The 24372-nt window shown below is 38.7% G+C and overlaps 1 protein-coding gene and 1 long non-coding RNA gene across 10 annotated transcripts in view; one reads left to right on the top strand and one right to left on the bottom strand.

Moving 5' to 3' along the window:
• The window catches only part of LOC105205440 (caspase-8), a 42022-nt gene that overhangs the window by 12328 nt on the left and 5322 nt on the right, over positions 1-24372 (top strand). For 7 of the 9 annotated variants that reach the window (XM_026139666.2, XM_039446354.1, XM_039446353.1 and 4 more), the window contains 4 exons: positions 675-934; positions 993-1185; positions 1291-1416; positions 4013-4153. In XM_026139666.2, the coding sequence (XP_025995451.2) occupies positions 675-934; positions 993-1185; positions 1291-1416; positions 4013-4153 (720 nt within the window). Of the gene's footprint in view, positions 1-674; positions 935-992; positions 1186-1290; positions 1417-4012; positions 4154-4284; positions 5542-24372 lie in introns of those variants that run through there. The other 2 variants (XM_039446357.1, XM_026139668.2) reach the window with 2 other exon arrangements.
• On the bottom strand, positions 11187-21726 carry LOC120357036. Its single transcript, XR_005574226.1, has 2 exons — positions 20960-21726; positions 11187-16556 (listed from the first exon to the last, which is right to left on the bottom strand). It is a non-coding gene; the product is annotated as an uncharacterized LOC120357036 (long non-coding RNA).

Raw genomic sequence — 24372 nt, forward strand, 5'->3', positions numbered from 1 at the left:
AGAATAATTATTTAACAGCATTTGCAACAAATTATTTTATAAAAGCAATTATAAATGCATATCAAGATTTGAAATGTAGTAAAGTAATAAAAAAACTTAGTTGAACATGAAGTTACAGCAATTTACGTAGTAAACAAAAATGAATTGAAAATTTATAATCCATTTTAATTCATTTGAATACATTTTAAATTAAAAAACAGCAATTAAATTATTTTAATCTTATGTTATGGATTACAATGAATTGAATAATTCGCGAAAACTCCCTTTAGATTAAAAAAATAAAAATCACTTTATTTCAATCACGTTTTGTGTATTAAAAGAGATTATATGGATCGCATAATTTTTTTTTAATTGAAAAAATAGAAATCCCGTAATTTTAATCTCACTTCATGGACTAAAATGAATTCTTAAATTTTAATTAAAATGAATTTGTGTAGTTATTGCCAAATTCAAATCGATTTTTTTAATCCATTTCCATTTGCTGGAACTTTGTAAATTTATAAGTTTACATGAATACAAAATAAGCAATGAAACACATTTAAATCGTCAAAAATCGATTTATCGGCTTGCGGTCCTCTAGAGATTAAAAACAAATAGCAGTTGATTAATTGTGTTATATTAATTAATGTTAATAATGTAGGATTGGATAAGTATTTTATATTATTTTGTTTTAGATGGGACGTATAATATGAAAAATTTATTAAAACATTTGGAAACATTTGAAGATGGCCATTTAAGAATAATTTGTATGGACTTACAGAAATTTGAGAATAGTCTACATGTTTCAGACAATCGCAAAACTATTGGAACAAATGATAAAAATTACTTAACTTCTCCAGAAGAATTATCTTTTATTGAAAGATATTGTCACGGAAAAAAGATTATTAATAGTGGATTGTGTATCATTATAAATCAGATAAACTTTAAAAAAGAGGTATTGTTATTTATTTTAAAGGAAGATAAAAATATGTTATACATTTTTATTTTTTCAGTATGAAACACGACACGGAACAAGAGCAGATAGTAATAATTTATCTGAAACATTAAAAATTTTTGGGTTCAAAGTCGAGACGCTTCAAGATTTAAAGAAAAGCGAAATATTAGAAAAAATAAGAAACATTTCGAAAGACCATGGTAATGAGTATGACTGTTTATTTCTCTGTATTTTGAGTCATGGATATAAAGGTGAGTATTATAACAATAAGACTTTTGAATGGATTTGAATGCTTTGTATACTTCAAAATCAGTGCTAATATATGTATATAAACAATAGATAAATTTATATTTTAGGAGGTATAATATCATCCGATGAGAAAGAAGTTTCTTTGGAAGCAATCGAAAGGGCTATTTGTTGTATGGAATTGAGAAATGTTATAAAAATTGTTATTATTCAAGCCTGTCAAGGAAAAACACGTGGTAATAAAGAAAAGTTTTACAAAAGTTAAAATTCCTATAAAAAGGAATACCATACATTTGAAAACGTATATGTTGTAATAAGTTTTTTGTTTACTGATAGTGGTCTTTTATAACTTTGAAAGATGCAAAAAAATATTAAAAATTTTTCTAACTACATATATTGTAGTTTATAGTATATTTAATTAAATACGCTTTAATATATTAAAAATTATTTTTCTTTCTTGTAATATATATATTATAAAATGTTATTTAAAACATGGTAGAGACATAAGGGTGTGCTCTTCTCAAGTTCAAGTATTAAAAATTCTACTGCATATAGCAGGCTGCGTCTTGATTACGTTACATTTGTGCAGACTCTGTACATTTTGAAGCGCTTTGACTTGATAACATGTGGCTGTCCGCTATCAAAAGCATGACATTGACTATAACAACTCATTCAGAAAAACAGTTGAAATTAAAAGTCTGGTAATTAAATATTTTACATTTTCAAAAGACGCAGCGTTTGCTGAATAGTGGCGTAAAATATGCAGAGATAAAGTAAATGTGACAAATGATAAGATGACTGTTTTACATTAATGTATTAGGAACCCAAAAAAAGAGAAAAGTCAAAATAATGTTTGATGTGTTAAATTGATCAAATTTACTTTTTGGACGCATGATTTGATTTAAAAAATGACAAATTTGATTAATTTTATTTTTTTGACTTTTCTGTTCTCCTTTGGGGAATATTGATATCTTTAAAACATGTAAATAATGTCAACAATGATGCTAATCGTGCGTCTCTTTTCAATATCATTGACATGATAGATGAAGATGTTAAACAGTAAAAAATACACAAAAAGAAAATCACAAAAGTGACAAACATCTCGAGAAATGCACTTTTTGGTCATTTTAATACTAAATTACGCAAAATTTATTAATATTGAGCTAATGTTAGAAAAGTCCAATTTGCCAATCAATAATGACATAATGATGACAGTCAAGATACACTTTTATTGGCTGACCGCTATAGTTTTAAAAACGCTTTTTTTAAATTGCTGAAAAACAAAAAAATTGCGGTTTTTTTTTTTTAAATTGCTGTTTCGAGAAAAATTTCTGTTTTTGCTATACATATAAATGACATGCTATCTAATTTTATAATATTAAAATAAGATCCGTATAAGCAATGGAATTAATTTTGAGCTAATTTTTATATTTATATTTGGAATATTACATCATTTGGGGTTTAATAATTATTAATTATTAAACAAACTACTGTAAGAACGAATGTAATCCTAACAAAGACTAATTTAAGTTAATATTTATGTTAATTATTTTGTGAAGAATTTTGAATATTAGCATTTATTAAGAGGCATACGTTTTATTTTATTTAAAAAATATATTAATTTTGTTTTTATTTATTCTTGTGGTTTGTTTTTCGTTTCTCTTGTACTTACATTATCATAAATAAAAAGAAAAAACTTTAAGAATAGAAACTTGAAGACTGAAACTAACATTAGTCTAACTTTATATGGACCATTTTCTAGTTATTTCTTATTAATACAGATTTTTAAATAGTTTGCCATACCCTAATTAGGTAAACTCCTAAAGTATAATCTCGTTTTATAGTTTACTTTTTCTTGTATATTATAAATTTAATTATTTTAAATTGTTCTCTTGATGTGCTATTATTTGATGAGCATGGAATTTAGATTATATATTTTTTAATTTTTACAATACAAGTTTTAAAATATAAATTAGAATGAAAATGACAAGACGAAAAATTGAGTTATCTCACGGATCGGAATATGACGAATAACGGATTCGAAAATGAGTTTGGCGAGCTAGAAATCATATCTTAAAACAGGTAACTTTGATACTGATGAAGTATCACCATAATACAACATTTTTTGAATTTTTGCAATAAATTTTTCTACCCTTTGAGAGAAAACCGAAAAAATCCACGGAAAAATTGAAAAAAAAACATGTTTTTCTCCGAGTCTTTAAAACTATATTGGCCGCCATTAAGAATCACTGAAATATATTACTGAAACGCATACAGCCATACAATCCTTTGTTAGAGCATGATCTGAGAGAGAGCGTCCTAAGTGGTATTTTTATCCTCTTTTAACTCTTATTAGCCAACGTAAGGTCACTCGCGTTCGAGCAAAATTTCTCGCATTGCGTACGCCGGTACAGTACATGCTACAAGCGCCTATACTCTGCCTAAACAAACTTTGTTAGTAGGGAAGTATGACGCTGCAATAGCTCTTTTTGACTGCTGTTATTTCAATAGTTATGTCGGTTTGAAAAATTCACAGTCCACGACTGACTCTAGCTTGGCTGATGAAGATGCTAAAATTGGAAGTAAATAACTTTTTGTTTCGTGAAAAGTATATAAGTGCTAAATTTACAGTATATACTTGAGATCCTGACTATGCAATGAAACTTGGTCAGATTGTACTAATAATAAACGAAGATAGCACTTGAGACCCTTTTTATCGGATTGCCGTCTAACTTCCGTGCGCTGTCTAATAATGTATTTTAGTGGTAAGAGCATACCCTTGAATTTCAACTGTGATTTATAGTGTATTATATAGCTATTTTATTTTTTCAGGAAATACAGGTAATACTTTTTTGACAACAGATGGTTTACCTAATTCTTTTGCACCTGTAGAAGATATACGCCAGTTTGCAAATTTTTTTATGTTTATGTCGACGATACAAGGTTTTTTGTCGATACGTCATAAAGAAGAAGGTAAATAACTAAATTATATTTTACATATAAAGATCTGTATTCTTTATTCATTCGATTTGAATTATCCGTTAACACCTCCTTATGTTTACTTCTAATTAGTAATTATTGATTATATTAATTAATTTTGATAGATAAAAAATATAGATCTATTTATACAGAATGTCTCTAAAATCTGACTCGGTTTCTGAATCTCAAAAATGACTTTAAATATGGAAAAATGTTTTAGACAAAAGTTATAGAATATTAAGGAGGATAAATGATAAAAATAGTTTTAAGACTAGGCCAATGTAATCGATGTTTTCTTAAATAAAATCCCCCATTTTTTATTACATGTTTTTGTAACTCTTGTCGAGACGTTTTCAACACATTACTTATTTGTGTCTTTTGTCCAAGTCATTCTAAGATATAAAATATGTGTGCGCGTGTGTGCGTGCGTGTATAAGCATATGTAAGAGAGAATTTTAACTGAAGAAACACAAAATTGGCTCTTTTTAGAGCCATTGCATGATATACAAATCCGATCAAACAATCTGCCTGCGATATACTGTACATCAAGTATTGCGACTCATTTTTTTTATATGGGGAAATTCTAATATAAAAAATGGGTACCTCCTTTTGCTCCCTCTCGGGACGAAAAGGGAAATTATGCCGGAATTTTAGGATTGGTTTATAATAGCCGTTACTGTAAGAAATTTATCAATAGTTGATTATTCTTCAATAAATCAATTATGATTGGCCAATTTTGTACGATTACGATTGTTATAAACCAACTTTTGCCAGTTAAAATTCCATGGTGGTCCAACCTAAAAGGACGAGAGGACGCCCCGATATTGCAAGCATTTTAAACAATAGGTACCCCCGAGCCCCGGCTATCCCCTCCCCCCAAGGGGGAGTTTTATCCCAGTAATATCCGGAAGCCGATGCGGGACTACCACGCAACGGTCTTCCCTACTCGCGAGTTGCGTGCAATGTTGGTGGGCGACCCCGCGTCCATCCCCTGGGCTACGTTGGAAAATGTCCTTTGCCAGATGCAAGTGAGGTGATTTGGTGATACAATGGTGAGGTAATTGCAAACTCAGGGAAGGGTTAGTTTTTGAACGACTTCATAAGCAGTCCTTTTGGTGGGGACTGCGTGGCAACCATTTTAACCTGTAATGCTTATCTGTGCTTGTAAGTTCATATTTTAAAAAATTGTTTAATAAAATCTTGACTAAAAGTGAGAAATTCAGAACAAGAAAACCTATAAATGAATATATAATTCATTACAATATATTCGCTCAGGATCTCTAATTCTGATTTTCTTATAACTAATTGTAACTTTCTTAAAAATTTTTTTTAATACAAACTTACAAACCCGAGACTGCAAACAAATATAGATAAAAACAAAACGGTAGCCATGCGGTCCCAAACGGACTGCTTATGGAAAAGATACGATGCCTTTTTTAAGATCGATTAGTCTTTATAAATATATTGTTAAGAATTACAAAACTAAACTTAAAGAAATAAATAAAGTATGCAAACATACAAAAGTTATAGCAACATTACGTGCATATAGGTTAGGAAATATACTTTTAACATATTTGGTAAAGATGCACAAATAAATGTTTATCTACTTTATCCCATAGAAACAAACATTCGTTTTGTTTAATCACTTTATTTGTATCTTGATCTTTAATTAGTACGTGCTTCGACAAACTAATTTTTTTTTTACATTGACTATTATTTTCTATTTTCCCACTAAATTCACATTTGACTGGGTTTCCTTTTTCCTCTACCTCACAGAGGTAGGGAGACATAGTCACTCTCGAAGTGGCTCGCAGGAATTTTCGAATGCAACGATTGAAAGTTCACTGAAAGTTTTTGTAGTATTTTCGAACGATCTTCAAGATTCAGGCACTCAATTGGTATTTTTGAAGCCCTGAAATTCATAGCAGCCCCAGAGGAGAGGGGGGGGGGGAGAAACGCGCTAATATCTCCCCTTTCCATTTCAAGGCTTAAAGGGTTACAGAATCCGGGCATACATTCGGGCTCTTTTCTCTCTTTTTCTCTTTCGTGAGGGAGGAGCTTCCGGTGCTGCCCCCCTCCCTCCCTTCCCCCCTCTCTCCCCCCTCTCTCTCTCGCCAGGAAAAGACGTGTCGAGAGTTGCTCCGTAAATGTAATAATTTTTGAGTGGTTTGAAGTGTGAAAAGACATAAAATAAGTTGATTGACTTGCGCTGCCATAGACTGGGGATAGCTGTAAAAGTTATCTAGCCGGGATATGGCGATCTGTGAGTGTGAGCAGTGAATTTATTGTTCGGGACATCGAAGTCTCACAAGATAGTAGACATTATACGTGGACACAATAGTGCTGACGTGTGTAAGTAGATCACAGGTGACAGATCGCTTATGCTGATATTAACGGTCAAAAACGTTAATTGTACCGCCAAAGCCGGTAATTGTCAGCATGGACGAGGAATATGCAGAATACCGATGCTCGGCATGTAGGAAGGCAATTAAGAGCAAAGTTGTTAAATGTAAAATTTGCCCAAAGTTTTTTTACCATCCAGGATGTGTAAATAAGCATAGAATTCTCAACAGAAATCAAGAGTACGTGCCGTGTAAAGGCCCATTTGAGGAATTTTTCATTGATATTAAGAAAGTACCGATACCGACAGGAAGAGATAGGACATTATTGACAGGATCTGTAGGGTCTACAGGAGCGGTCACACAATGAGCAGTGGAAATAAAAGGTCAGGCATTGATTTAAAAATAGATTGGATTATAAGAGCTGTAAAAGAAATAAAAGATGAGGCGGTACGTAAAAATGAAATTAAAATAATGATTAAAGAAGTAGTTCAAGAAGAATTAGGAAATGTCAAGCAAGAACTGGAAAACTTGAAGAAAATGATACAGGGAACAGCATATGGATCAAAGGAAGAACCACAAAGAAGCTTCAGTGAAGCGGTTAAAGAAAAGAAGAAAGAAAACGTTATAATAGTTAAACCAAAATTGCAACAGGAGAGTGAAGACACGAAAAAAGTAATAAAAGAGAAGGTAAATATAAAAAATATAGCAATGGGAGTAACGAAATTAAAGAAAGGAAGTAAAGGAGTAGTAATTATGGGTTGTGAATCTGGAGAACAGGTGAAAAAATTGAAAGAGACAGTACAAGCTAAGCTGGGAAAGAATTATAAAGTGCTCGAGTCGTCTCAATCGAAACCAAAATTAAAAATTGTTCACATAAATTTAGAAGAGATGAACTTAGATGATAATGAACTTATAAATACAATTAAGAAGCAGAATAAAATACAGAATAAATACAGTTGTCGCCGCGAATAGGTACTCTTAAATAATGCTCGAGCTCCGCATGCGATCATTACGAATGCTCGCAAGAGGGCCTCGGCAGTAGCGAATTTTAGACCCTTGTCTCCATCTTGCGGAACGTCGCAAGATTCGGCAGTCGCGTTCCCGAGCTTTGCGCTTTTTCCTTCCCTGATCGGCTCCTCGGTCAGCGATTTTCCGAGCGCGAACCTCAGCTTACTGTACGACTTCAAGAGAGAATCACCTGTGCGAAAGTCGAATAAAGTATTATCGCTCTTGTTAATTGCGTGCGCGTTATACTACCCAGCCCTGGTACTTCTCATCCTCTCGCAACTTAATTTAAACTATTTGGGAGCGCCTTTCTGCATCGGAAAATGCGCCACCACAATTTTTGGTCCTTCGAGCCAGATACCAACGGCGGTGGAATCGGAGCAAGGACGAGCGATAGGCCGGCAACTCGCCACGCGGTTTTGTGAGCCATCTTGGATGCCGGTTCTCGAACATTTCTCGTGCATGCTGTGAAACTCTTCGTCTTTGGCGCGTCGCGTGTGTGTGCGCGCGGACTCGCAAGTGCACAGTACGTTAGGCTGTTGACTGGGAGCGAGGACATAGCCGTGCGGAGCACCAGGAGTCGATCTCCAGGCTTTCCACTCTTGCTCAGACGGTGTTGCCACGCGTGCTTGCACGCACCGTGGAGCAGGACATTGAGAAGATAGCGGTGCGCAAAAACCTCGAGTCGTAAACGAGCTCGGAGCAACCGGAGGACCAACGGCGGAACGTGGACATCGTCCCCGAGCACACCCCCCTCCCCCGCAAGCATCGTAAGTTTGGTAAGAATGGAGCGGCGCGGTGAGGGACGATACCGGTATCTACGCTTCACGCATCTACACGCCTCGCGCATGTGTCTTGCTCGCTCGGAGCACAGTGCGAAATCGGTCTCTCTCTCTCTCTCTCTCTCTCTCCCCCCCCCTCCCTCTCTCCCCACTAGCGTTCCAGCATGCAGCGCTCTCGCTTGCACGCCCGCGAACGTGCATGCCACAGCGTGCTCCGTATTGGACGCTCGCTCGCATTTTCACGTCTTATCTCCTTGCGCGATCTGCGGATATTCGTGCGACATTTGCTGACTCTTTTTCCGTCGACTCGTATTATTTGTTCGCGACCGGACTTTCGTTTACTTTCCGCGATGGTGCTGAAACAATACGCGCCTTAATTTTTATTTGCGCCGTTATTTGCTGCTGGCGCACGCGCTGTCTTTTGCATCATGCCGTTGGAGCGTGCGGAAATTGACGAGACCTTGGCGCGTCAGAAGCGTGACCTCGAACTGATCGCGAACTTTCAGGCAAATACCTCTAAACAGAAGGCAGTGAAGGCATGACGCTAAGCGATTATCAAACGCGAGATCGTCTCCTTGAAGATTATTGGAAAAACTTCCAGTCAAGGGATTATGCCCTCTTTCCTCATGCCGAAGAACTCAAAGGTCGCACATAATTTAAGGAAAACCTCTATGAGTCAGGCTTGTCGGCCTATATGTCGGCAAAGTCGTCGCTAACCGAGCGCATTGCCGCGAGAACGATGCCTGTGCTAAGCGGTGGATCTGCGTGCTGATCTGGTTCAATCGTTTCGACCTCGACTTCCCAACTCGAACGCGTCAAGCTCCCGAAATTTGACGGTACTCAGCGGGATTAGCAGAGCTTCAAGAGTAAATTTCAATCGCTCGTCTTGAACGATCCGAGCATAACCGCGGTCATTAAATTTTAGCATCTTAACTCTCTAGAAGGAGAGGCTAGAGGCAAGCTCAAGGAACTGAAGGTCACCGGAGAGAATTTTACTACTGCTTGGGAGTCGCTCTGCAGTCGATACGACAACATTTTTCTTAGATTTTTCACTCACTTCAATGCGTTGCTCGCGCTGCCTTTGTCGGCTAAGGAGACAAGCGCGCATTTGAGTGGCCTTCTCAATACGACTAACGAAAGCATAAACGCCTTCAAGTCATTGAAGCTTCCTGTTGAACACTGAGATATGATGTTCATTCAATGCATCGAGTCCAAGTTAGCTCCTGCAACACATATGGACTAGGCGAAGCAGGTTGAAACCCTTCAGGACGATTCCTTCCCGAAGTTTGAACTTTTCAAGAAGTTTCTTGAAGACCGGATCCAGATCTTGGACAGAGTCGAGGCCGTAACTCAGGCATCAGCAGATTCCAAGGGCAAATCTTCTAACGATCAGCAGGAAAGCTCGGGCAAGCAACCAAAGGGGAACAGCACCGCTGTTCACACGACAGTTTTCTTTTCTTCAAAATCGAACAGTTCGAAGTCCTCGAACCCTGGTTCCTCCGCACTGTCAAGGACTACATTTCATCAGCAAGTGCAACGGCTTTGCCGCTCTTTTGCAAGGCAAACGAAAGCACCTTGCTGTCAACAAAAGTCTTTGCACGAATTGCCTCAGCAACCGTCACAAGGTCGATAAGTGCAAATCTCAAGGGCGGTGTCTTGTGTGCGCTGGGTTGCACCACACGACTTCACCAAGACGGACAGCATTTCGGATCTACAACGCAACATTTCTGCGAATCCTCAGAGGAAACCACCACGCATCCAGCTCACCTCAGATTCTTAGTGAGTCCTGCGGCACTGAGCAAATTTCTAACGACGGCCGTAATCACCTTGCAATCTGAGACTGGGGTGTCTCTGACTGCGCGCGTGCTCCTGGATTCCTGCGCAGAGCAATGCATTGTTTCGGAATACATTGTCTAGGCGCTCAACTTGAAGCGCAAACCCGCTCACGTCATTGTCAATGGCACGGGCGGCACTCCAAATGCCGTTGCTCAGAGTCGCGTTGGACTCATTCTGAAATCGCAACGAGACGCTAATTTTTCACTTAAGTTGTCAGCTCTGGTGTTGAAGAAAGTCTCCAATCTGATGCCCAACCGGCGGGTCAAGCCTCAGGAGAGGTGGAGCCATTTTGACGGCCTTCACTTAGCCGACCCTCACTACGGAGCGCCCAGCAGAGTGGATTGCATCCTCAGCTCGGCAGTTTTTGGCGCCGCTATGCTACCTGGGGTGCGGAAGGCTGTCAATCCTCTTGAGGCTCCGATAGCGCACGAGACCGTCTTCGGTTGGGTCCTCATGGGCGTAGAACCGAACAACGATCTCAGCGAAAGGACTTCTGTACACAACGCCTCCGTCGACCATGAGCTTACTAAAGCCGTGGCCAGGTTCTGGGAAACAGAGGAGGTCCCGCGCGTGCATCGACCTCGGCCACATGGAGGTGATTGCAGAGAGCGAGGTGGCAACAAATCAGGCCTATTATCTGCCACATCACCCCGTTTTCAAAAGGGACTGTGGCAAAATTTGAGTCGTTTTTAACGGCTCTCAGAAAGACGCGGTGGGCGTCTCACTTAATTCCAGGTTCCATGCTGGTCCTAAGTTGCAGGAGGATCTATTGGTCGTGCTGTTGAGATGGTGCTTCTTCCGGTATGCATTTACCTGCGATGTGGTGAAAACGTTTTGCCAGATGTTAATACACCGGCAGGATTTGGACTGGCAGCGCATCTTCTAGAGGTTCTCACCCGAGACGCCGTTGCTTTCGTACCACCTGCTCACGGTGACATATGGTACCGCCTCTGCACCGTTTCACGCCAACGCCTGTTTATTGGAACTCGCCGAAGCGAAAGCGCATTGCTTCCCACTCGGGTCCAAGCTGCTCCAAAAAAATCGCTATGTGGACGATTTTTTGGCGGGGGGAGACACACGAGAAAGCGGCAGCTGTTAAGACGGAACTTGTTGGCATCCTATCCTCCTCGGGAATGGCGGTGGACAAATGGGCTGTCAATCACACCGACCTTCTCAGTACAACTAAGCCACTGCGTCACAGGAGGCTCACAGCAAGCAACGCAGTCTCGACCTTAGGTCTGAAGTGGCTGGACGTCTTGAACTTTGTGGTGCGGCTTCCGCCGTCACTTCCTGCAGTAACAAAGCGCGCAATTTTGTTTCAAATTGCCACGCTGTTCGATCCGGCGGGCTGGGTGTGTCCAGTGGTCATACGGGCGAAGCTGCTTCTCCAGTGCCTGTGGCTTCAAAGTGTAGACTGGGACGCTCTAGTCACAGGTCGACAGTGAGACTATGGAGTGGCATCTCCACGGCTTTTGCGACGCTTCTGAGCGTGCGTTTGCAGCCACCCTCTACGTCGTGGTACCAGCAGCATCTCACTCTCGACTGTTGATGGCCAAATCTAAGATGGCGCCTCTGAAGGCTGTAAGCCTTTCCAAACTCGTGCTATGTAGGGCTTCTCTTCTTGCGCGGTTGATCGCTGGCACTCTGCCGCAACTAGAAGCTCAACCGGCGCAAATACATTACTGGTGCGACTCGCAAGTAGTCCTGTCTTGACTACAGTCGTATCCATCAAAGTGGAAGGCATACGTGGCGAACAGAGTCAGCGAGATTCCACCTTGCTGCCCACTGCTGTTTGGCGGCACGTCAAATCTGCCCAGAACCCCGCGGACCTGGCTACGAGGGGATGTACCCCGCGACAGCAGGAGGAATCCGGGATCTGGTGGAGCGGGCCTGAGTGGCTGACTCGGCCACAGACCGAATGGCTCTCCAAAACTGTACTCAAGGCCATGGAACTGGAGTCACGCGGTCGAGTTAACGTCTGGTTGACTCGATCCGACCTTTCACTTTTCGACTGGCTGCGGAAATTTTCGTCTTTCGACAGGATGTGCGCGATTCTTGCGTACGTTCATCGCTGGCGACTCAACTCGAAGCTGGCGAAACTTGATCGCCGCAGGGGCTTTCTGTCCTCGCAAGAACTGGCCTTCAGATCATCGACACTTCTCAGGCTGGTGCAGATGGAGGCGTTCTCAGAAGAATTCCGGAGCCTGGCCTTGAGAGGGGAGGTTCGATCTGGCAGCCCCCTTTGTAGACTTCTGCCATTTGTCGACACTCACGGGTTGATCCGCGTCGGTGGCAGACTGCAAAACTCCTTCCTCTCGGAATCCGAGAAACATCCTGTCATTCTCCCTAAGGACCATCACGTCACCGCTCTCCTTATTCGCAAGGCTCACATCTCTTCTCTCCATGGAGTTTACAGACTAGTACATAGCTATCTGTTGCAGAGGTATTGGATCCTGCGCGCCAACATGTCGATCCGACGCATTGTGCTGCATCAGGTGCGCGCGTCACAACGCCATCACCCTCGAGCAGCAGATGGCTCCGCTGCCGGCCATCCGAGCTAAACCGGCGTTACCATTTGCGCACTCTGGAGTCGACTTCGCCGCCTACTTCTGGGTGAAGGCTTCACCCGGGCGAGGTCAAAAGACATCGAAAGGGTATGTGGTGGTGTTTGTGTGCCTTGTAAGTCAAGACCATTTATTTGGAGCTGGTCTCTGTCTTGACCACCGACGCATTCTTAGCGGCATACCGTCGCTTTACCGCCCGGCGTGGTCTCTGTCGGGTCATCTACACCGACAACGCTACCACCTTCAAGGACAGCGAGGCCGAACTGCATAGACTCTTCTCGGAGACTTCCGCCATCGGTCAAGCTGTAACGGCTGCCGTGGCGTTGGATGGAGTGGAGTGGCAATACATCCCTCCTCGAGCTCCAAACTTTGGGGGCATCTGGGAGTCTAACGTAAAGTCGATGAAACGTCATCTTTATAGAGTCATTGGCAACTCTAAGCTCACATACGAGCAACTGATGACCGTGCTGGCTAGTATAGAGGCCTGCTTTAATTCTCGGCATTCAGCGCGCTTAGCGGATCCTAACGATGCCTCAGCCCTGACACCTGGTCATCGGAAGGCCTCTGGTTGCTCCCCCGAAACCTTTCACGGAGATCGATCAGGCAGGGCAACCCTGCTCCGGCTGGCATTTGCTTCGGCTGATGAGAAGTCACTTTTGGTGACGCTGGCGGTCGGACTACCTGGCTCAGCTGCAACAGCGGGCCAAATGGCTTAAGCCAAACCGGCAGCTTCAGGTGGAAGACCTGGTCCTGTTCAAGGACAAGCTGGTTCTTCCGACAAAGTGGCCACTGGCCAGTGTGGTGCAACTTCATCCTGGGAAGGATGGGCTGACAAGGGTCGCCACTATCCGCTCATCGACGTCGGAGTTGGTGCGACCCGTCAACAGACTTATTCTGCTGCCGGTACACGAACAGACACTCGTTAAATTTTCTTAATTCGAATCTTCCATGGCGGGTGGTGCTTAGTAGAAGAGCTGTATCAGGACTCGAGATATGTGAACTCCTTTGTGTACAGTGACTGCTTAAATTAAGTTTAGTCTACCAAAGATACCCGCAATCCTTCTGAATTGCCACTGAGTGTTTAATCTCTAGGTGTTGCGTGTGCCTAATTCATCTTGTAACATATACTCGTTTCATTAGTTTAATTTAATCTTCTGCTTAGTCATGCGTTCTAGTCTTATTAGTTACGAACTCTTTCAATTTATTCAAGTAGTGTTTAAGAAATTGTAATTTTAAGGCCTTTTTCACAGCCATCTAATGATTGCTGAATCGTGATATTGACTCTGTTAACCTTTAACTTAAATCTGTGAATTTTTGGGTGTGTTTACCTCCGACAAGTTGGGTTACAGTATTATCCTCCACCCTGTAATCTTGTTTGTGTCTACCGCGACATGTATGTTAGGTTGTGACCGCACCAAGTTATTCTATCGTTCGATCGCTCGAACCTGACACTTCTAGCGAAGGCGGGCGGAATGTTCGCGCGAATGGGTACTCCTAAATAATGCTCGAGCTCCGCATGCGAGCATTACGAATGCTCGCAAGAGGGCCTCGGCAGTAGCGAATTTTAGACCCTTATCTCCATCTCACGGAACGTCGCAAGATTCGGCAGTCGCGTTCCCGAGCCTCGCGCTTTTTCTCCCCCTGATCGGCTCCTTGGTCAGCGATTTTCCGAGCACGAGCTTCAAGTTTACTGTACGACTTTGAGAGAGAAACACCTGTGCGAAAGTCAAATAAAGTGTTATCGCTTTTGTTAATTGCGTGCGCGTTATACTACCCGGCTCTGTTACTCCTCGTCCTCTCGCAACTTAATTTAAACTATTTGGGAGCGCCTTATTGCATCGGGAAGTGCGCCACCAACAGTAAATATGCGAATTGTGAAGAGAATGGTTAAAAAAAAGAGTAACAATCAAATAAGAAGAAATGAAGAAGGATCAATAATAATGGAAGTAGATGAAGAGACGCACGAGCTGATATTGAAGAAATCAAAACTAAATATAGGATGGAAGAAATGTCCTGTATTTAATCACATCAGTGTCAAAAGATGTTTTAAATGCTGGGGGTACTTCCACATTGTTAAATATTGTACGAGAGAAGAAACATGCTGCAAATTCGCAGGGAATCATAATTCGCGTGTTTGCACAGCTACGGAGAGCAAATGTTTGAATTGTATGTTCAAAAATAGAACATACAATCTAAAAATAAATGACGAACATGAAGCCATCAATCGAGAATGTCCAACTTTTAAGAGGGCGTTCCAAGAAGAGAAGAGGAGAGCAGGTTGGGAAGATGCAAAATAGCAACTACCGAAAAAAAAGAAATAATTATGTATACAAATGCGCAGAGTTTACCAGCGCACATAGACGAACTGCAGCATCAGGTTATGAAGAGCATAAATCCTGTGGTGGTAGCGATAACCAGGCTGATTAGTGACATAGAAGACAGTGAAATAAATGTGCTGGGTTACACTGTAGTTAGACGCGATGCCGAAAATAGGAACACAGCGGGGAGTTATTATGTATATAAGAGATGATATTAGATATGAAGTAGTATTAATAAAAAAGTTAGAATCAAATTGCTGGTGTGCTGCGATAGAAATGAAAGAAAAACTTTATAAAGGAGTTATAATGGTAACATATAACTCACCAAGCGCATTGCACGGGGATTTCACGAGATTTTTTGAGGATATAGTAGAGGAGTTAGTAATAAAAAGAGAATGCATGGTAATAGGAGATTTTAATATAGACCTTATGACGGACTCGTTTTATACAAAGAAATTACAAGAGACAATGTTAAGCTTGGGCATGAAGCAGTATATAAACGAACCGACGAGAGTTACGAAAGACAGTCAGACAATTAGATTACAGATTTAATTTTCTCTAATAATAATAAAATAGTACAAATAATTCATGAACCTAAGATTACGGACCATGCGTGGCTAAAAGTAGAGTTAAGTGTGAGTAAAAATGAAAGTAAATACAGAGAATTTAGCGCTGGAAATTACAAAGAGTTTGATGAAGATGAATTTGTTATTTTAGTAAAAAACAAATTATATGAAAGTCAGGGATGGCAATGTAAATGTATAGATGTGAGTAAGAGAGCGAAAAAATTTGTTAACAGTATAGTAGATGCGTTAGATGTAATGGTACCGAAGAAAAAAATTAAAATTCCAAAAGTATGGAAGGGGAAAAAATGGTTCTCTCAGATGAGATGAGAAAGGCTGCGGATAGGAGGGATAAGTCATATAGGAAAGCATTATATGACAATATTGAACAAAATTGGTCACAGTATAAAATTGAAAGAAATGGAGTAGTAAAATTAATCAGGAAAAAAAAGAAAGAATATTACGAAAGTATGATAGATCTTAATAAAGAAAATCTTACGTCTATGTGGAAAACCTTGAAAAAAGTAATTAGAGGCGAGCCAGTAGGTATAAAGGAAATAGGAAATATAGATTTTGAGATCTTAGGCAATACAGAAGAGTGCAATATAGCCGATAAATTTAACTTATACTATATACAAAGTATTAATAGTATAGTAAATTCTATAAAGGTAGATAGATCCGGCAGTGATATAATTGAATTTTGGATGAATATAAATAAGAAAACTATTTATATTATTGAGAATGTTGGAGATTAATATCGTTGCACGCAATTTATATGGACTTCTTATCACTTAATATGTATATCGCATATAGATTGCAATTGTTATTTGCTTAATTCATGTTGTTTTGCTTTCTCTTATGGCTTCGTATCGCCTGACATATATTTATATTGTATTCTACTGTTATTCTCTGAATTATATACATTATATTAACACGCATCTCAAGCCTTGTGTCTTCTGGTCTAAATCACTGCGATAGACGTAAAACCTTCTAACAGGTTATGGGCCCAGAAACACTTATATTGTAAGAATTAAAATTATTGTGTTATATATTGAGAGCGTAAAGAAACATATTGTGCAAAATGGCTACTACGAATAGTCTGCATATTGAAAAATTAACGGAGGATAACTACGAGTCCTGGAAGTTACAAATGAAGAGTGTATTAATCTGTAATGAGCTATGGGCGTACGTAAATGGAGCCGAAATAAAGACAGAACAAAATGCAATTCAGTGGACAGCTAAGGACGAGAAAGCACTGGCATTGATTGTGCTGAATATTTCCCGTGGACAACTGAGCTTAGTGAAGAAAGCAGAGACGTAGAAAACAGCGTGGGATGGACTCAAGCGTGTCTTCGAATCGAAAGGACCTGTCAGAAAGGCGACATTGTATAAGCAATTATACCGATTGAAGAAGGATTCTAGCACAACAATGAACCAGCACGTAAGTGACTTTATTAACAAAGCCGAGCAACTCGCGGAAATAGGCATAAAAATTCCGGAAGATCTATTGTCGATAATGTTATTAGGATCATTATCTGATGAATTCGAAAATTTTAGTATTGCTATTGAATCTAGAGATGAGATACCTAATATTGATAGTTTAAAAGTAAAACTTCTTGAAGAAGAAGCTCGACAAAACGATAGGGACGGAAAAAGTGACCGCGAGAAGAACAATTCAAGTAATGAGGCTTTAGTCGTTAAAACAACACAGAAATTTAGTAAAAATAAGCACATTGACGCGAAAGAAAAGCATCACAAACCTTTTTCACAAAAATTTAACGGTAGCTGTTATAATTGTGGAAAATTAGGAGTTCGGAATGTCGATTCAAACTGAAGCGTAACGCGAAACAAAGTAATGTAAGTGATGCATTAACTGCGATTGCTTGTGCAGCAGAGGAGCAAAAATCTGAATCTTGGGGCCTCGGTAGCGGTGCGACGAGGCATATGTGCAATAACAAACAAAGTTTTTTAAACTTAAATAAAAGTCAACAACAAAAAGTAAATACAGCCGCGGAAGAATTTGTTGTATCTACTGGCTCAGGCGACGTACATTTAAACATGTAAAATTAAATAGAAATTTAACACGAGAAATTAAATTACAAAATACATTGTATGTACCTCAATTGCGAAATAACCTTATGTCAGTGTCAAGTGTTACAGAAAATGGTTATAAGGTAATATTCTACAACGATCGTGCGATAGTCAAACGCAGAGATGGTTCAACGGTACTGACAGCAACGAAACATGGTCAGTTATATATAATGGATGTAGCAGACAATCATGCAATGGTAATGAAGGAAGCCAATGATAGCAGTCTGAAACGATGGCATCAGAGACTTGGACATGTGAATGTCAATGATTTGCAAGAGATGAAGAAAATGGAATTAATAAATGGTATGAATCTCGAGTCGCAGGTAACCCAATTTCGTTGCGAGGTATGTGATAGATGCAAAATACGTACAATACCATTCAAACAATCTGATCATCGAGAGAATCAAGTTTTAGGTCTTGTACATTCTGATATATGGCCCTATGAGCACAAATTCGCTAGGTGGAGCGAAATATTTTGTCACTTTTATTGATGATTGCACTCGTTATACAGAAATTGTAATACTACGAAAACGTTCTGATGTACTAGAAGCATTTAAGAAGTACAAATGGAAAGTCGAAAAACAAACCGGATATCACATCAAGAAACTTCATACAGACAATGGAAAAGAATACCTCTCAAATGAATTCAAGAAATATTTAGAAGAAGAAGGTATTGTATATCAGCTCAGCATAGAATATACACCTCAACAGAACGGAGTAGCTGAACGAGCGAATAGAACTTTGGTGGAAATGGCGCGATGTCTTATGTTACAAGCAAACTTACCACAGATTTTATGGGCAGAGGCAATTAATACAGCTACGTACATACGTAATAGATGTCCAACAAAAGTACTGAATAAAACGCCGGTTGAATTATGGTCTAATCGGAAGCCTTACATTGGATTTTTTAGAATTATCGGAAGCAAAGCTGTTGTACTTAACAAAGGAGAAAGACGAGGAAAATTTTATCCAAAAGGAGACAATTACATTCTAGTAGGCTACTCAGACGAATCGAAAGCTTACCGATTATGGCGACCTGGAACAAGAACTGTTATTAAAGCACGAGATGTTAAATTCTTTGAAGATATTAATTCCTATAAAAATTTCATATCAAATTTAATGTTTACTCCAATCTTTACAGGAAATTCACAACAGCTAGTAGAAAATACAATAGAAGATCAGCAAAAAGATCAGCAAATAAGAAGAATGGATCAGGCTGAAGAAGAGGAAAAAGAACAAAACTCTCTACAGTTGGAAGATTCAAGAGAAACGAATGAAGAAGAAAATTCAGAAGAGGATCATGAAGATCATGAATATTCCAAGAGTGATGAAGAATGTCGAAGAGGACGTGGACGTCCAAAAATCATCAGAACAGGTCAACCTGGAAGACCGAGAAAAATTTATCAAAAAGATAAAGCTCAAACTACTGATCCATGTTCTGTTTCACAAATGATGGAGAGAGACGATCGAGAAGCATGACTAGCTGCAATGAAAGTGGAATACAATGCATTAAAAGAAAATAAAACTTGGATTTTGGTTCCAAGACCCGAAAATAAGAAGGTATTATCTAATCGATGGGTCTTCAAAATAAAACGTAAGCAAGATGGCCGAATTGAAAAATATAAAGCACGATTAGTAGCTCGAGGACACACACAAGAGCAGGGAATTGACTTCGAAGAAGTCTTTGCTCCTGTTGCCAGATACGAAATAATTAGAAGTTTACTTGCTGTTGCAGTAAATGAAGAAATGTATGTGCATCAAATGGATGTAATCTCAGCTTACATACAAGGTGATTTGTCTGATGAAATTTATATGGAACAGCCTGAGATGTTTATTCAACTAGGTCAAGAAGATAAAGTTTGTAGATTACAAAGACCTTTATATGGTTTAAAGCAATCAAGCCGTGAATGGTATCGAACATTTAATAATTTCATTGTAAACAATGGTGGAAAACGTACACAAGCGGATCCGTGCGTCTATGTATTTAACGAAGACGAAGATCGTGTCATCCTTGTTTTGTATGTAGATGATTTAATACTAGCATCAACAAAGATTACAAGACTTGAAAATATAAAAACTAAGTTGCAGTCTGCATTCAAAATGACTGATCTTGGACCTATTGGTAGCATTCTTGGAATTTGTGTAAGAAGAAAAGGTCAAACAGGTGATATGCATCTTTCTCAAGAAAAATATGTGAATGAATTGTTAGAAAAATTTTATATGAAAGATGCAACAACGGTCTCAACACCAATAGAATCAAATGTTAAAATTTCTAAAGAAATGTGTCCCTCGTCAGAAGAAGAAAAACTCAGAATGCAGAATAAACCATACAGAGAACATATTGGAGGGCTAATTTATTTGGCGAATGCAACACGTCCAGATATCGCATTTGCTGCTGGTTTATTAAGTCGTTTTTGTGAAGATCCCGGTGAGATGCATTGGCAATTAGCAAAGAGAGTGCTGAAATATCTAAAAGGCACTTCTGAGTATGGTATAACTTATACAAAAAACAACGAGAACTTAATAGCATATACTGACTCCGATTGGGCAGGAGACGTTGACGATAGAAGATCCTGTACTGGTAATTTGCTAATCTTGGCAGGAGGTCCGGTGAGTTGGAAATCAACGAAGCAGACATCAGTTGCTTTATCTACTATGGAAGCGGAATATGTCGCTTTAGCGGAAGTTTCTAAAGAAGTAATGTATATAAAAAGATTATTACTTCATATGGGTTTTTATAAATATGTTCAAGTTCCCATAACAATATTTTGTGATAACCAGAGCGCTATAGAATTGTCAAAAAATGCAGTATCTCACAAACGAAGCAAACATATTGATATAAAATTTCATTTTACTCGGGAATTAGTAGATCAAAAAGAAATAAAAATTATGTATTTGAGGACTGATAATATGCTTGCAGATGTATTAACTAAATCGTTGCCAAAGACTAAACATAAGCGATGTATTGAAATGTTAAAGTTAAGTTAGAATCATAGTTAAAGAATATTTCTTTTGTATTATTAAATGTAATTACGCATGCATCGATAGGAGGAGTGTTGGAGATTAATATCGTTGCACGCAATTTATATGGACTTCTTATCACTTAATATGTATATTGCATATAGATTGCAATTGTTATTTGCTTAATTCATGTTGTTTTGCTTTCTCTTATGGCTTCGTATCGCCTGACATATATTTATATTGTATTCTACTGTTATTCTCTGAATTATATACATTATATTAACACGCATCTCAAGCCTTGTGTCTTCTGGTCTAAATCACTGCGATAGACGTAAAACTTTCTAACAGAGAACAAAGGAATTATGGAAAGTTTTGAGGTTGTTACACTAGAGCAGCTAGAAGAAATAGTTATGGGATTACCAAAAAAGAAAGGTACGGAAGAGGGAATAACTAGTGATATATTGAAGGTAGCTTTTCTCGTAATAAAACAAGAATTTGCGATTTTAATAAATAATTCTTTAAGAGAAGGTCATTGTCCGGAAGGTTGGAAAACCTACTATAATACCGATCCCAAAGATAGATAAAGCCAAAAAAGCGACTGAATATAGGCCTATTAATATGTTACCAATGTATGAAAAAGTGTTAGAATTAGTAGTAAAAGAACAATTTGAAACATATTTGGAAACAAACGGTATTATAACAGAACATTAGGCGGGATTTAGAAAATATTATTTGTGTGAAACAGCGATTCAATCCGTCATAGACGAATGGAAATTAATAGTGAGCGAGGGAAAAATGGTAGGAGTTATCTTCATGGATCTTAAGAGAGCGTTTAAAACAATAGATAAAGATTGTTAGAAAAAATGTATCAATACGAAATTAGAGGAATGATCTTAAAGTGGTTCAAATCATACTTAAATAATAGGAAACAACAGGTACGATTTAATCAGATATGGTCTAAATTATTGCCTACAGAATATGGAGTGCCACAAGGTTCAGTACTAGGACCTTTGCTATTTATATTATATATAAATGATATAATTGAAGTCTGTCAGAAGGGTGCAATATAAAAATGTTTGCAGATGACACGCTTATATACAGGGTGCGAGAAAAGTTCCGGGACGGCGAAATATCTCGAAAACTAAGCATTTTAGGAAAAAGTGTTTCAGATAAAAGTTGTAGGGTTTAAAAAGATCTATTTACTGATCTTATCAGTTTGACCTTGGATGGCGTCGCCAAGGTCAGATCGAAATTACATTAACTTTTTTAAATGGAACACCTAACTTTTTATTGCATATTCTTGTAGCTTATCTCGAGACCTTTCCAAAACATTACAAGAAAGTTTATTTTCATTGAGTACTTTCCGAGTTGTGAGGCTTGAAAGCTACAGTGTACTGTAGTGTGGGTCCAGCCACTCTTGCCTTAACTGGCCGGACACACGCCACACTTGCCTTAACTGGCCGGACACACGCCACACTTGCCTTAACTGGCCAGACCCACACGCCACTCTTGCCTTAACTGGCTGGACCCACACTACAGTACACTGTAGCTTTCAAGCCTCACAACTCGGAAAGTACTCAACGAAAATAAACTTTCTTGTAATGTTTTGGAAAGGTCTCGAGATAAGCTACAAGAATATGCAATAAAAAGTTAGGTGTTCCATTTAAAAAAGTTAATGTAATTTCGATCTGACCTTGGCGACGCCATCCAAGGTCAAACTGATAAGATCAGTAAATAGATCTTTTTAAACCCTACAACTTTTGTCTGAAACACTTTTTCCTAAAATGCTTAGTTTTCGAGATATTTCGCCGTCCCGGAACTTTTCTCGCACCCTGTATATAAGTGGAGAAAGTAGTGCGGATGTAGAGGTAAAAATGAATATGGCGTTTAATGTAATCGAACACTGGATGAATATAAATAAGTTAAAAATGAACGCAGATAAAACAAAATATATGATAGTTAGAAGTATTAGAAAAGAATTAAAAGGTATTACTGTCGTGAAGTGTCTGGATGGAATTGAAATAGAACGGGTATCAACCATGAAATATTTAGGTATAATGCTAGACGATAGACTTACATTTTAGGACCACTGCGATTATATACTTAAGAAAATAGGGAAAAAGACTAGCTTTTTAAGTAGAATAGGTAACTTTGTATCAGCATATACTAAATGCATTGTGTACAAGTCCATCATAGCACCTCATTTTGAGTACTGTGCCACTCTATTAGTTGGGATGGGTGAAACGCAATTGAATAAAATTCAGATAGCTCAAAACCGTGCCACGAGAATTTTACAGTGCAATAGATATACCAAAATTGAACACATGCTACACGCCTTACAGTTCATGTCTGTAAGGCAACAGCTATGTTATAACGTTAATGTATTTATCTTTAAAATATTAAGTGGCATGGCTTCGGAGGCGTTAAACAATAAAATAGAGATAGTGGGAGGAGAATGCGATAGGCAAACAAGGCAAACAGGAAACTTAGTAGTAACTTTTCGTAGAACTAGAAGTGCTCAAAAAAGCCTTTTTTATGAAGATATAAAAATGTATAATTCGTTACCCACTGTGATTAAGCAATGTAGAGAATTAATAGCGTTTAAGAGGCTGTTAAAAGAATATATATCAGTTAATATTAATATATAGTTAATGTATATATAATATAATATTGTTTACAAGAAATAGCTGTGAAAGCTAAATAAAAGTCAATCTCTTTCTCTCTCTCATTCTCACTCTCTCTTGTATTAAATTATTAAAATCTAGTGTAAAAATTGTCAACTTTGAAAGATTAGTCTATCCTGGCAGAATCTATTATAGATGCACTAAATTATAAATCTATTATAAATGTACTAAATACTTGGAAAAATAAGAATGAAAGATTATAATGCACTTTTGTGTTACACTATGAAACTAAACTGCGTTCCAACAAGTACTTTACACGAGATAACACAGTGTGTCCTAGCTGGAAAACGGCCATAAACTGCGAGTATGTAGAAAGTGGTGACTTTTAGTTTGGAAAATTTTCCCAGGGACAGAATCAAATACGCTAGGTATACACCCAGCGACTTTGATTCTGCCCATGGGAAAATTTTTTAAATTGAGAAGTCGCTATCTTTCTACGCGCCGATCCCGATAACACACGGAACCGATAGCACACCACCACTCACAGCGACCGATGCCTAGAGTTTTTCCATTGGTTGGGTTAGATAAGTCAAGATGATTGGTTGGTGGGCTATCGCACCGTGCTCTATCGAATCCCGTCCTCTTTCTACATACTTACAGTTTATGATAACGTAACGACCAATAAGCTCTAGTCGTTACAATAGTCATGAACTGTGAATATGTAGAAAGTGGTGACTTCTCAGTTTGGAAAATTTCCCCATGGATAGAATCAAATTCTTTGGGTGTACAGTCGTGTTCATTATAGTTGCGACACTTTTTTTTCGATGGTTTTTGGAATGTAGCCTTGCTCATCAAGCGGCGAACGTAATTGGTTGGATCCACAAGTAAGAACCAATCATGTTCTCAGCTCGTGTTTTAGTTGCGTGTTCAGAGACGCATCTAAGAAAAAATGTCGCAACTATAATGAACACGACTGTACAATGAGATGCATTAATGAAATCTTTTTTCGGTGTAGGAACTCTAGCAGTTTAACCGTCATGTGTTGCTATTGACTTAGTGAGTTCGTCTGATTGGCTAAGATTGCTATGACTTTTGCACTAGCTACACCGAAAAAGGACCTTATTAAT

This window comes from Solenopsis invicta, chromosome 2 (genome assembly GCF_016802725.1).
Source record: "Solenopsis invicta isolate M01_SB chromosome 2, UNIL_Sinv_3.0, whole genome shotgun sequence".
Taxonomy (NCBI): domain Eukaryota; kingdom Metazoa; phylum Arthropoda; class Insecta; order Hymenoptera; family Formicidae; genus Solenopsis; species Solenopsis invicta.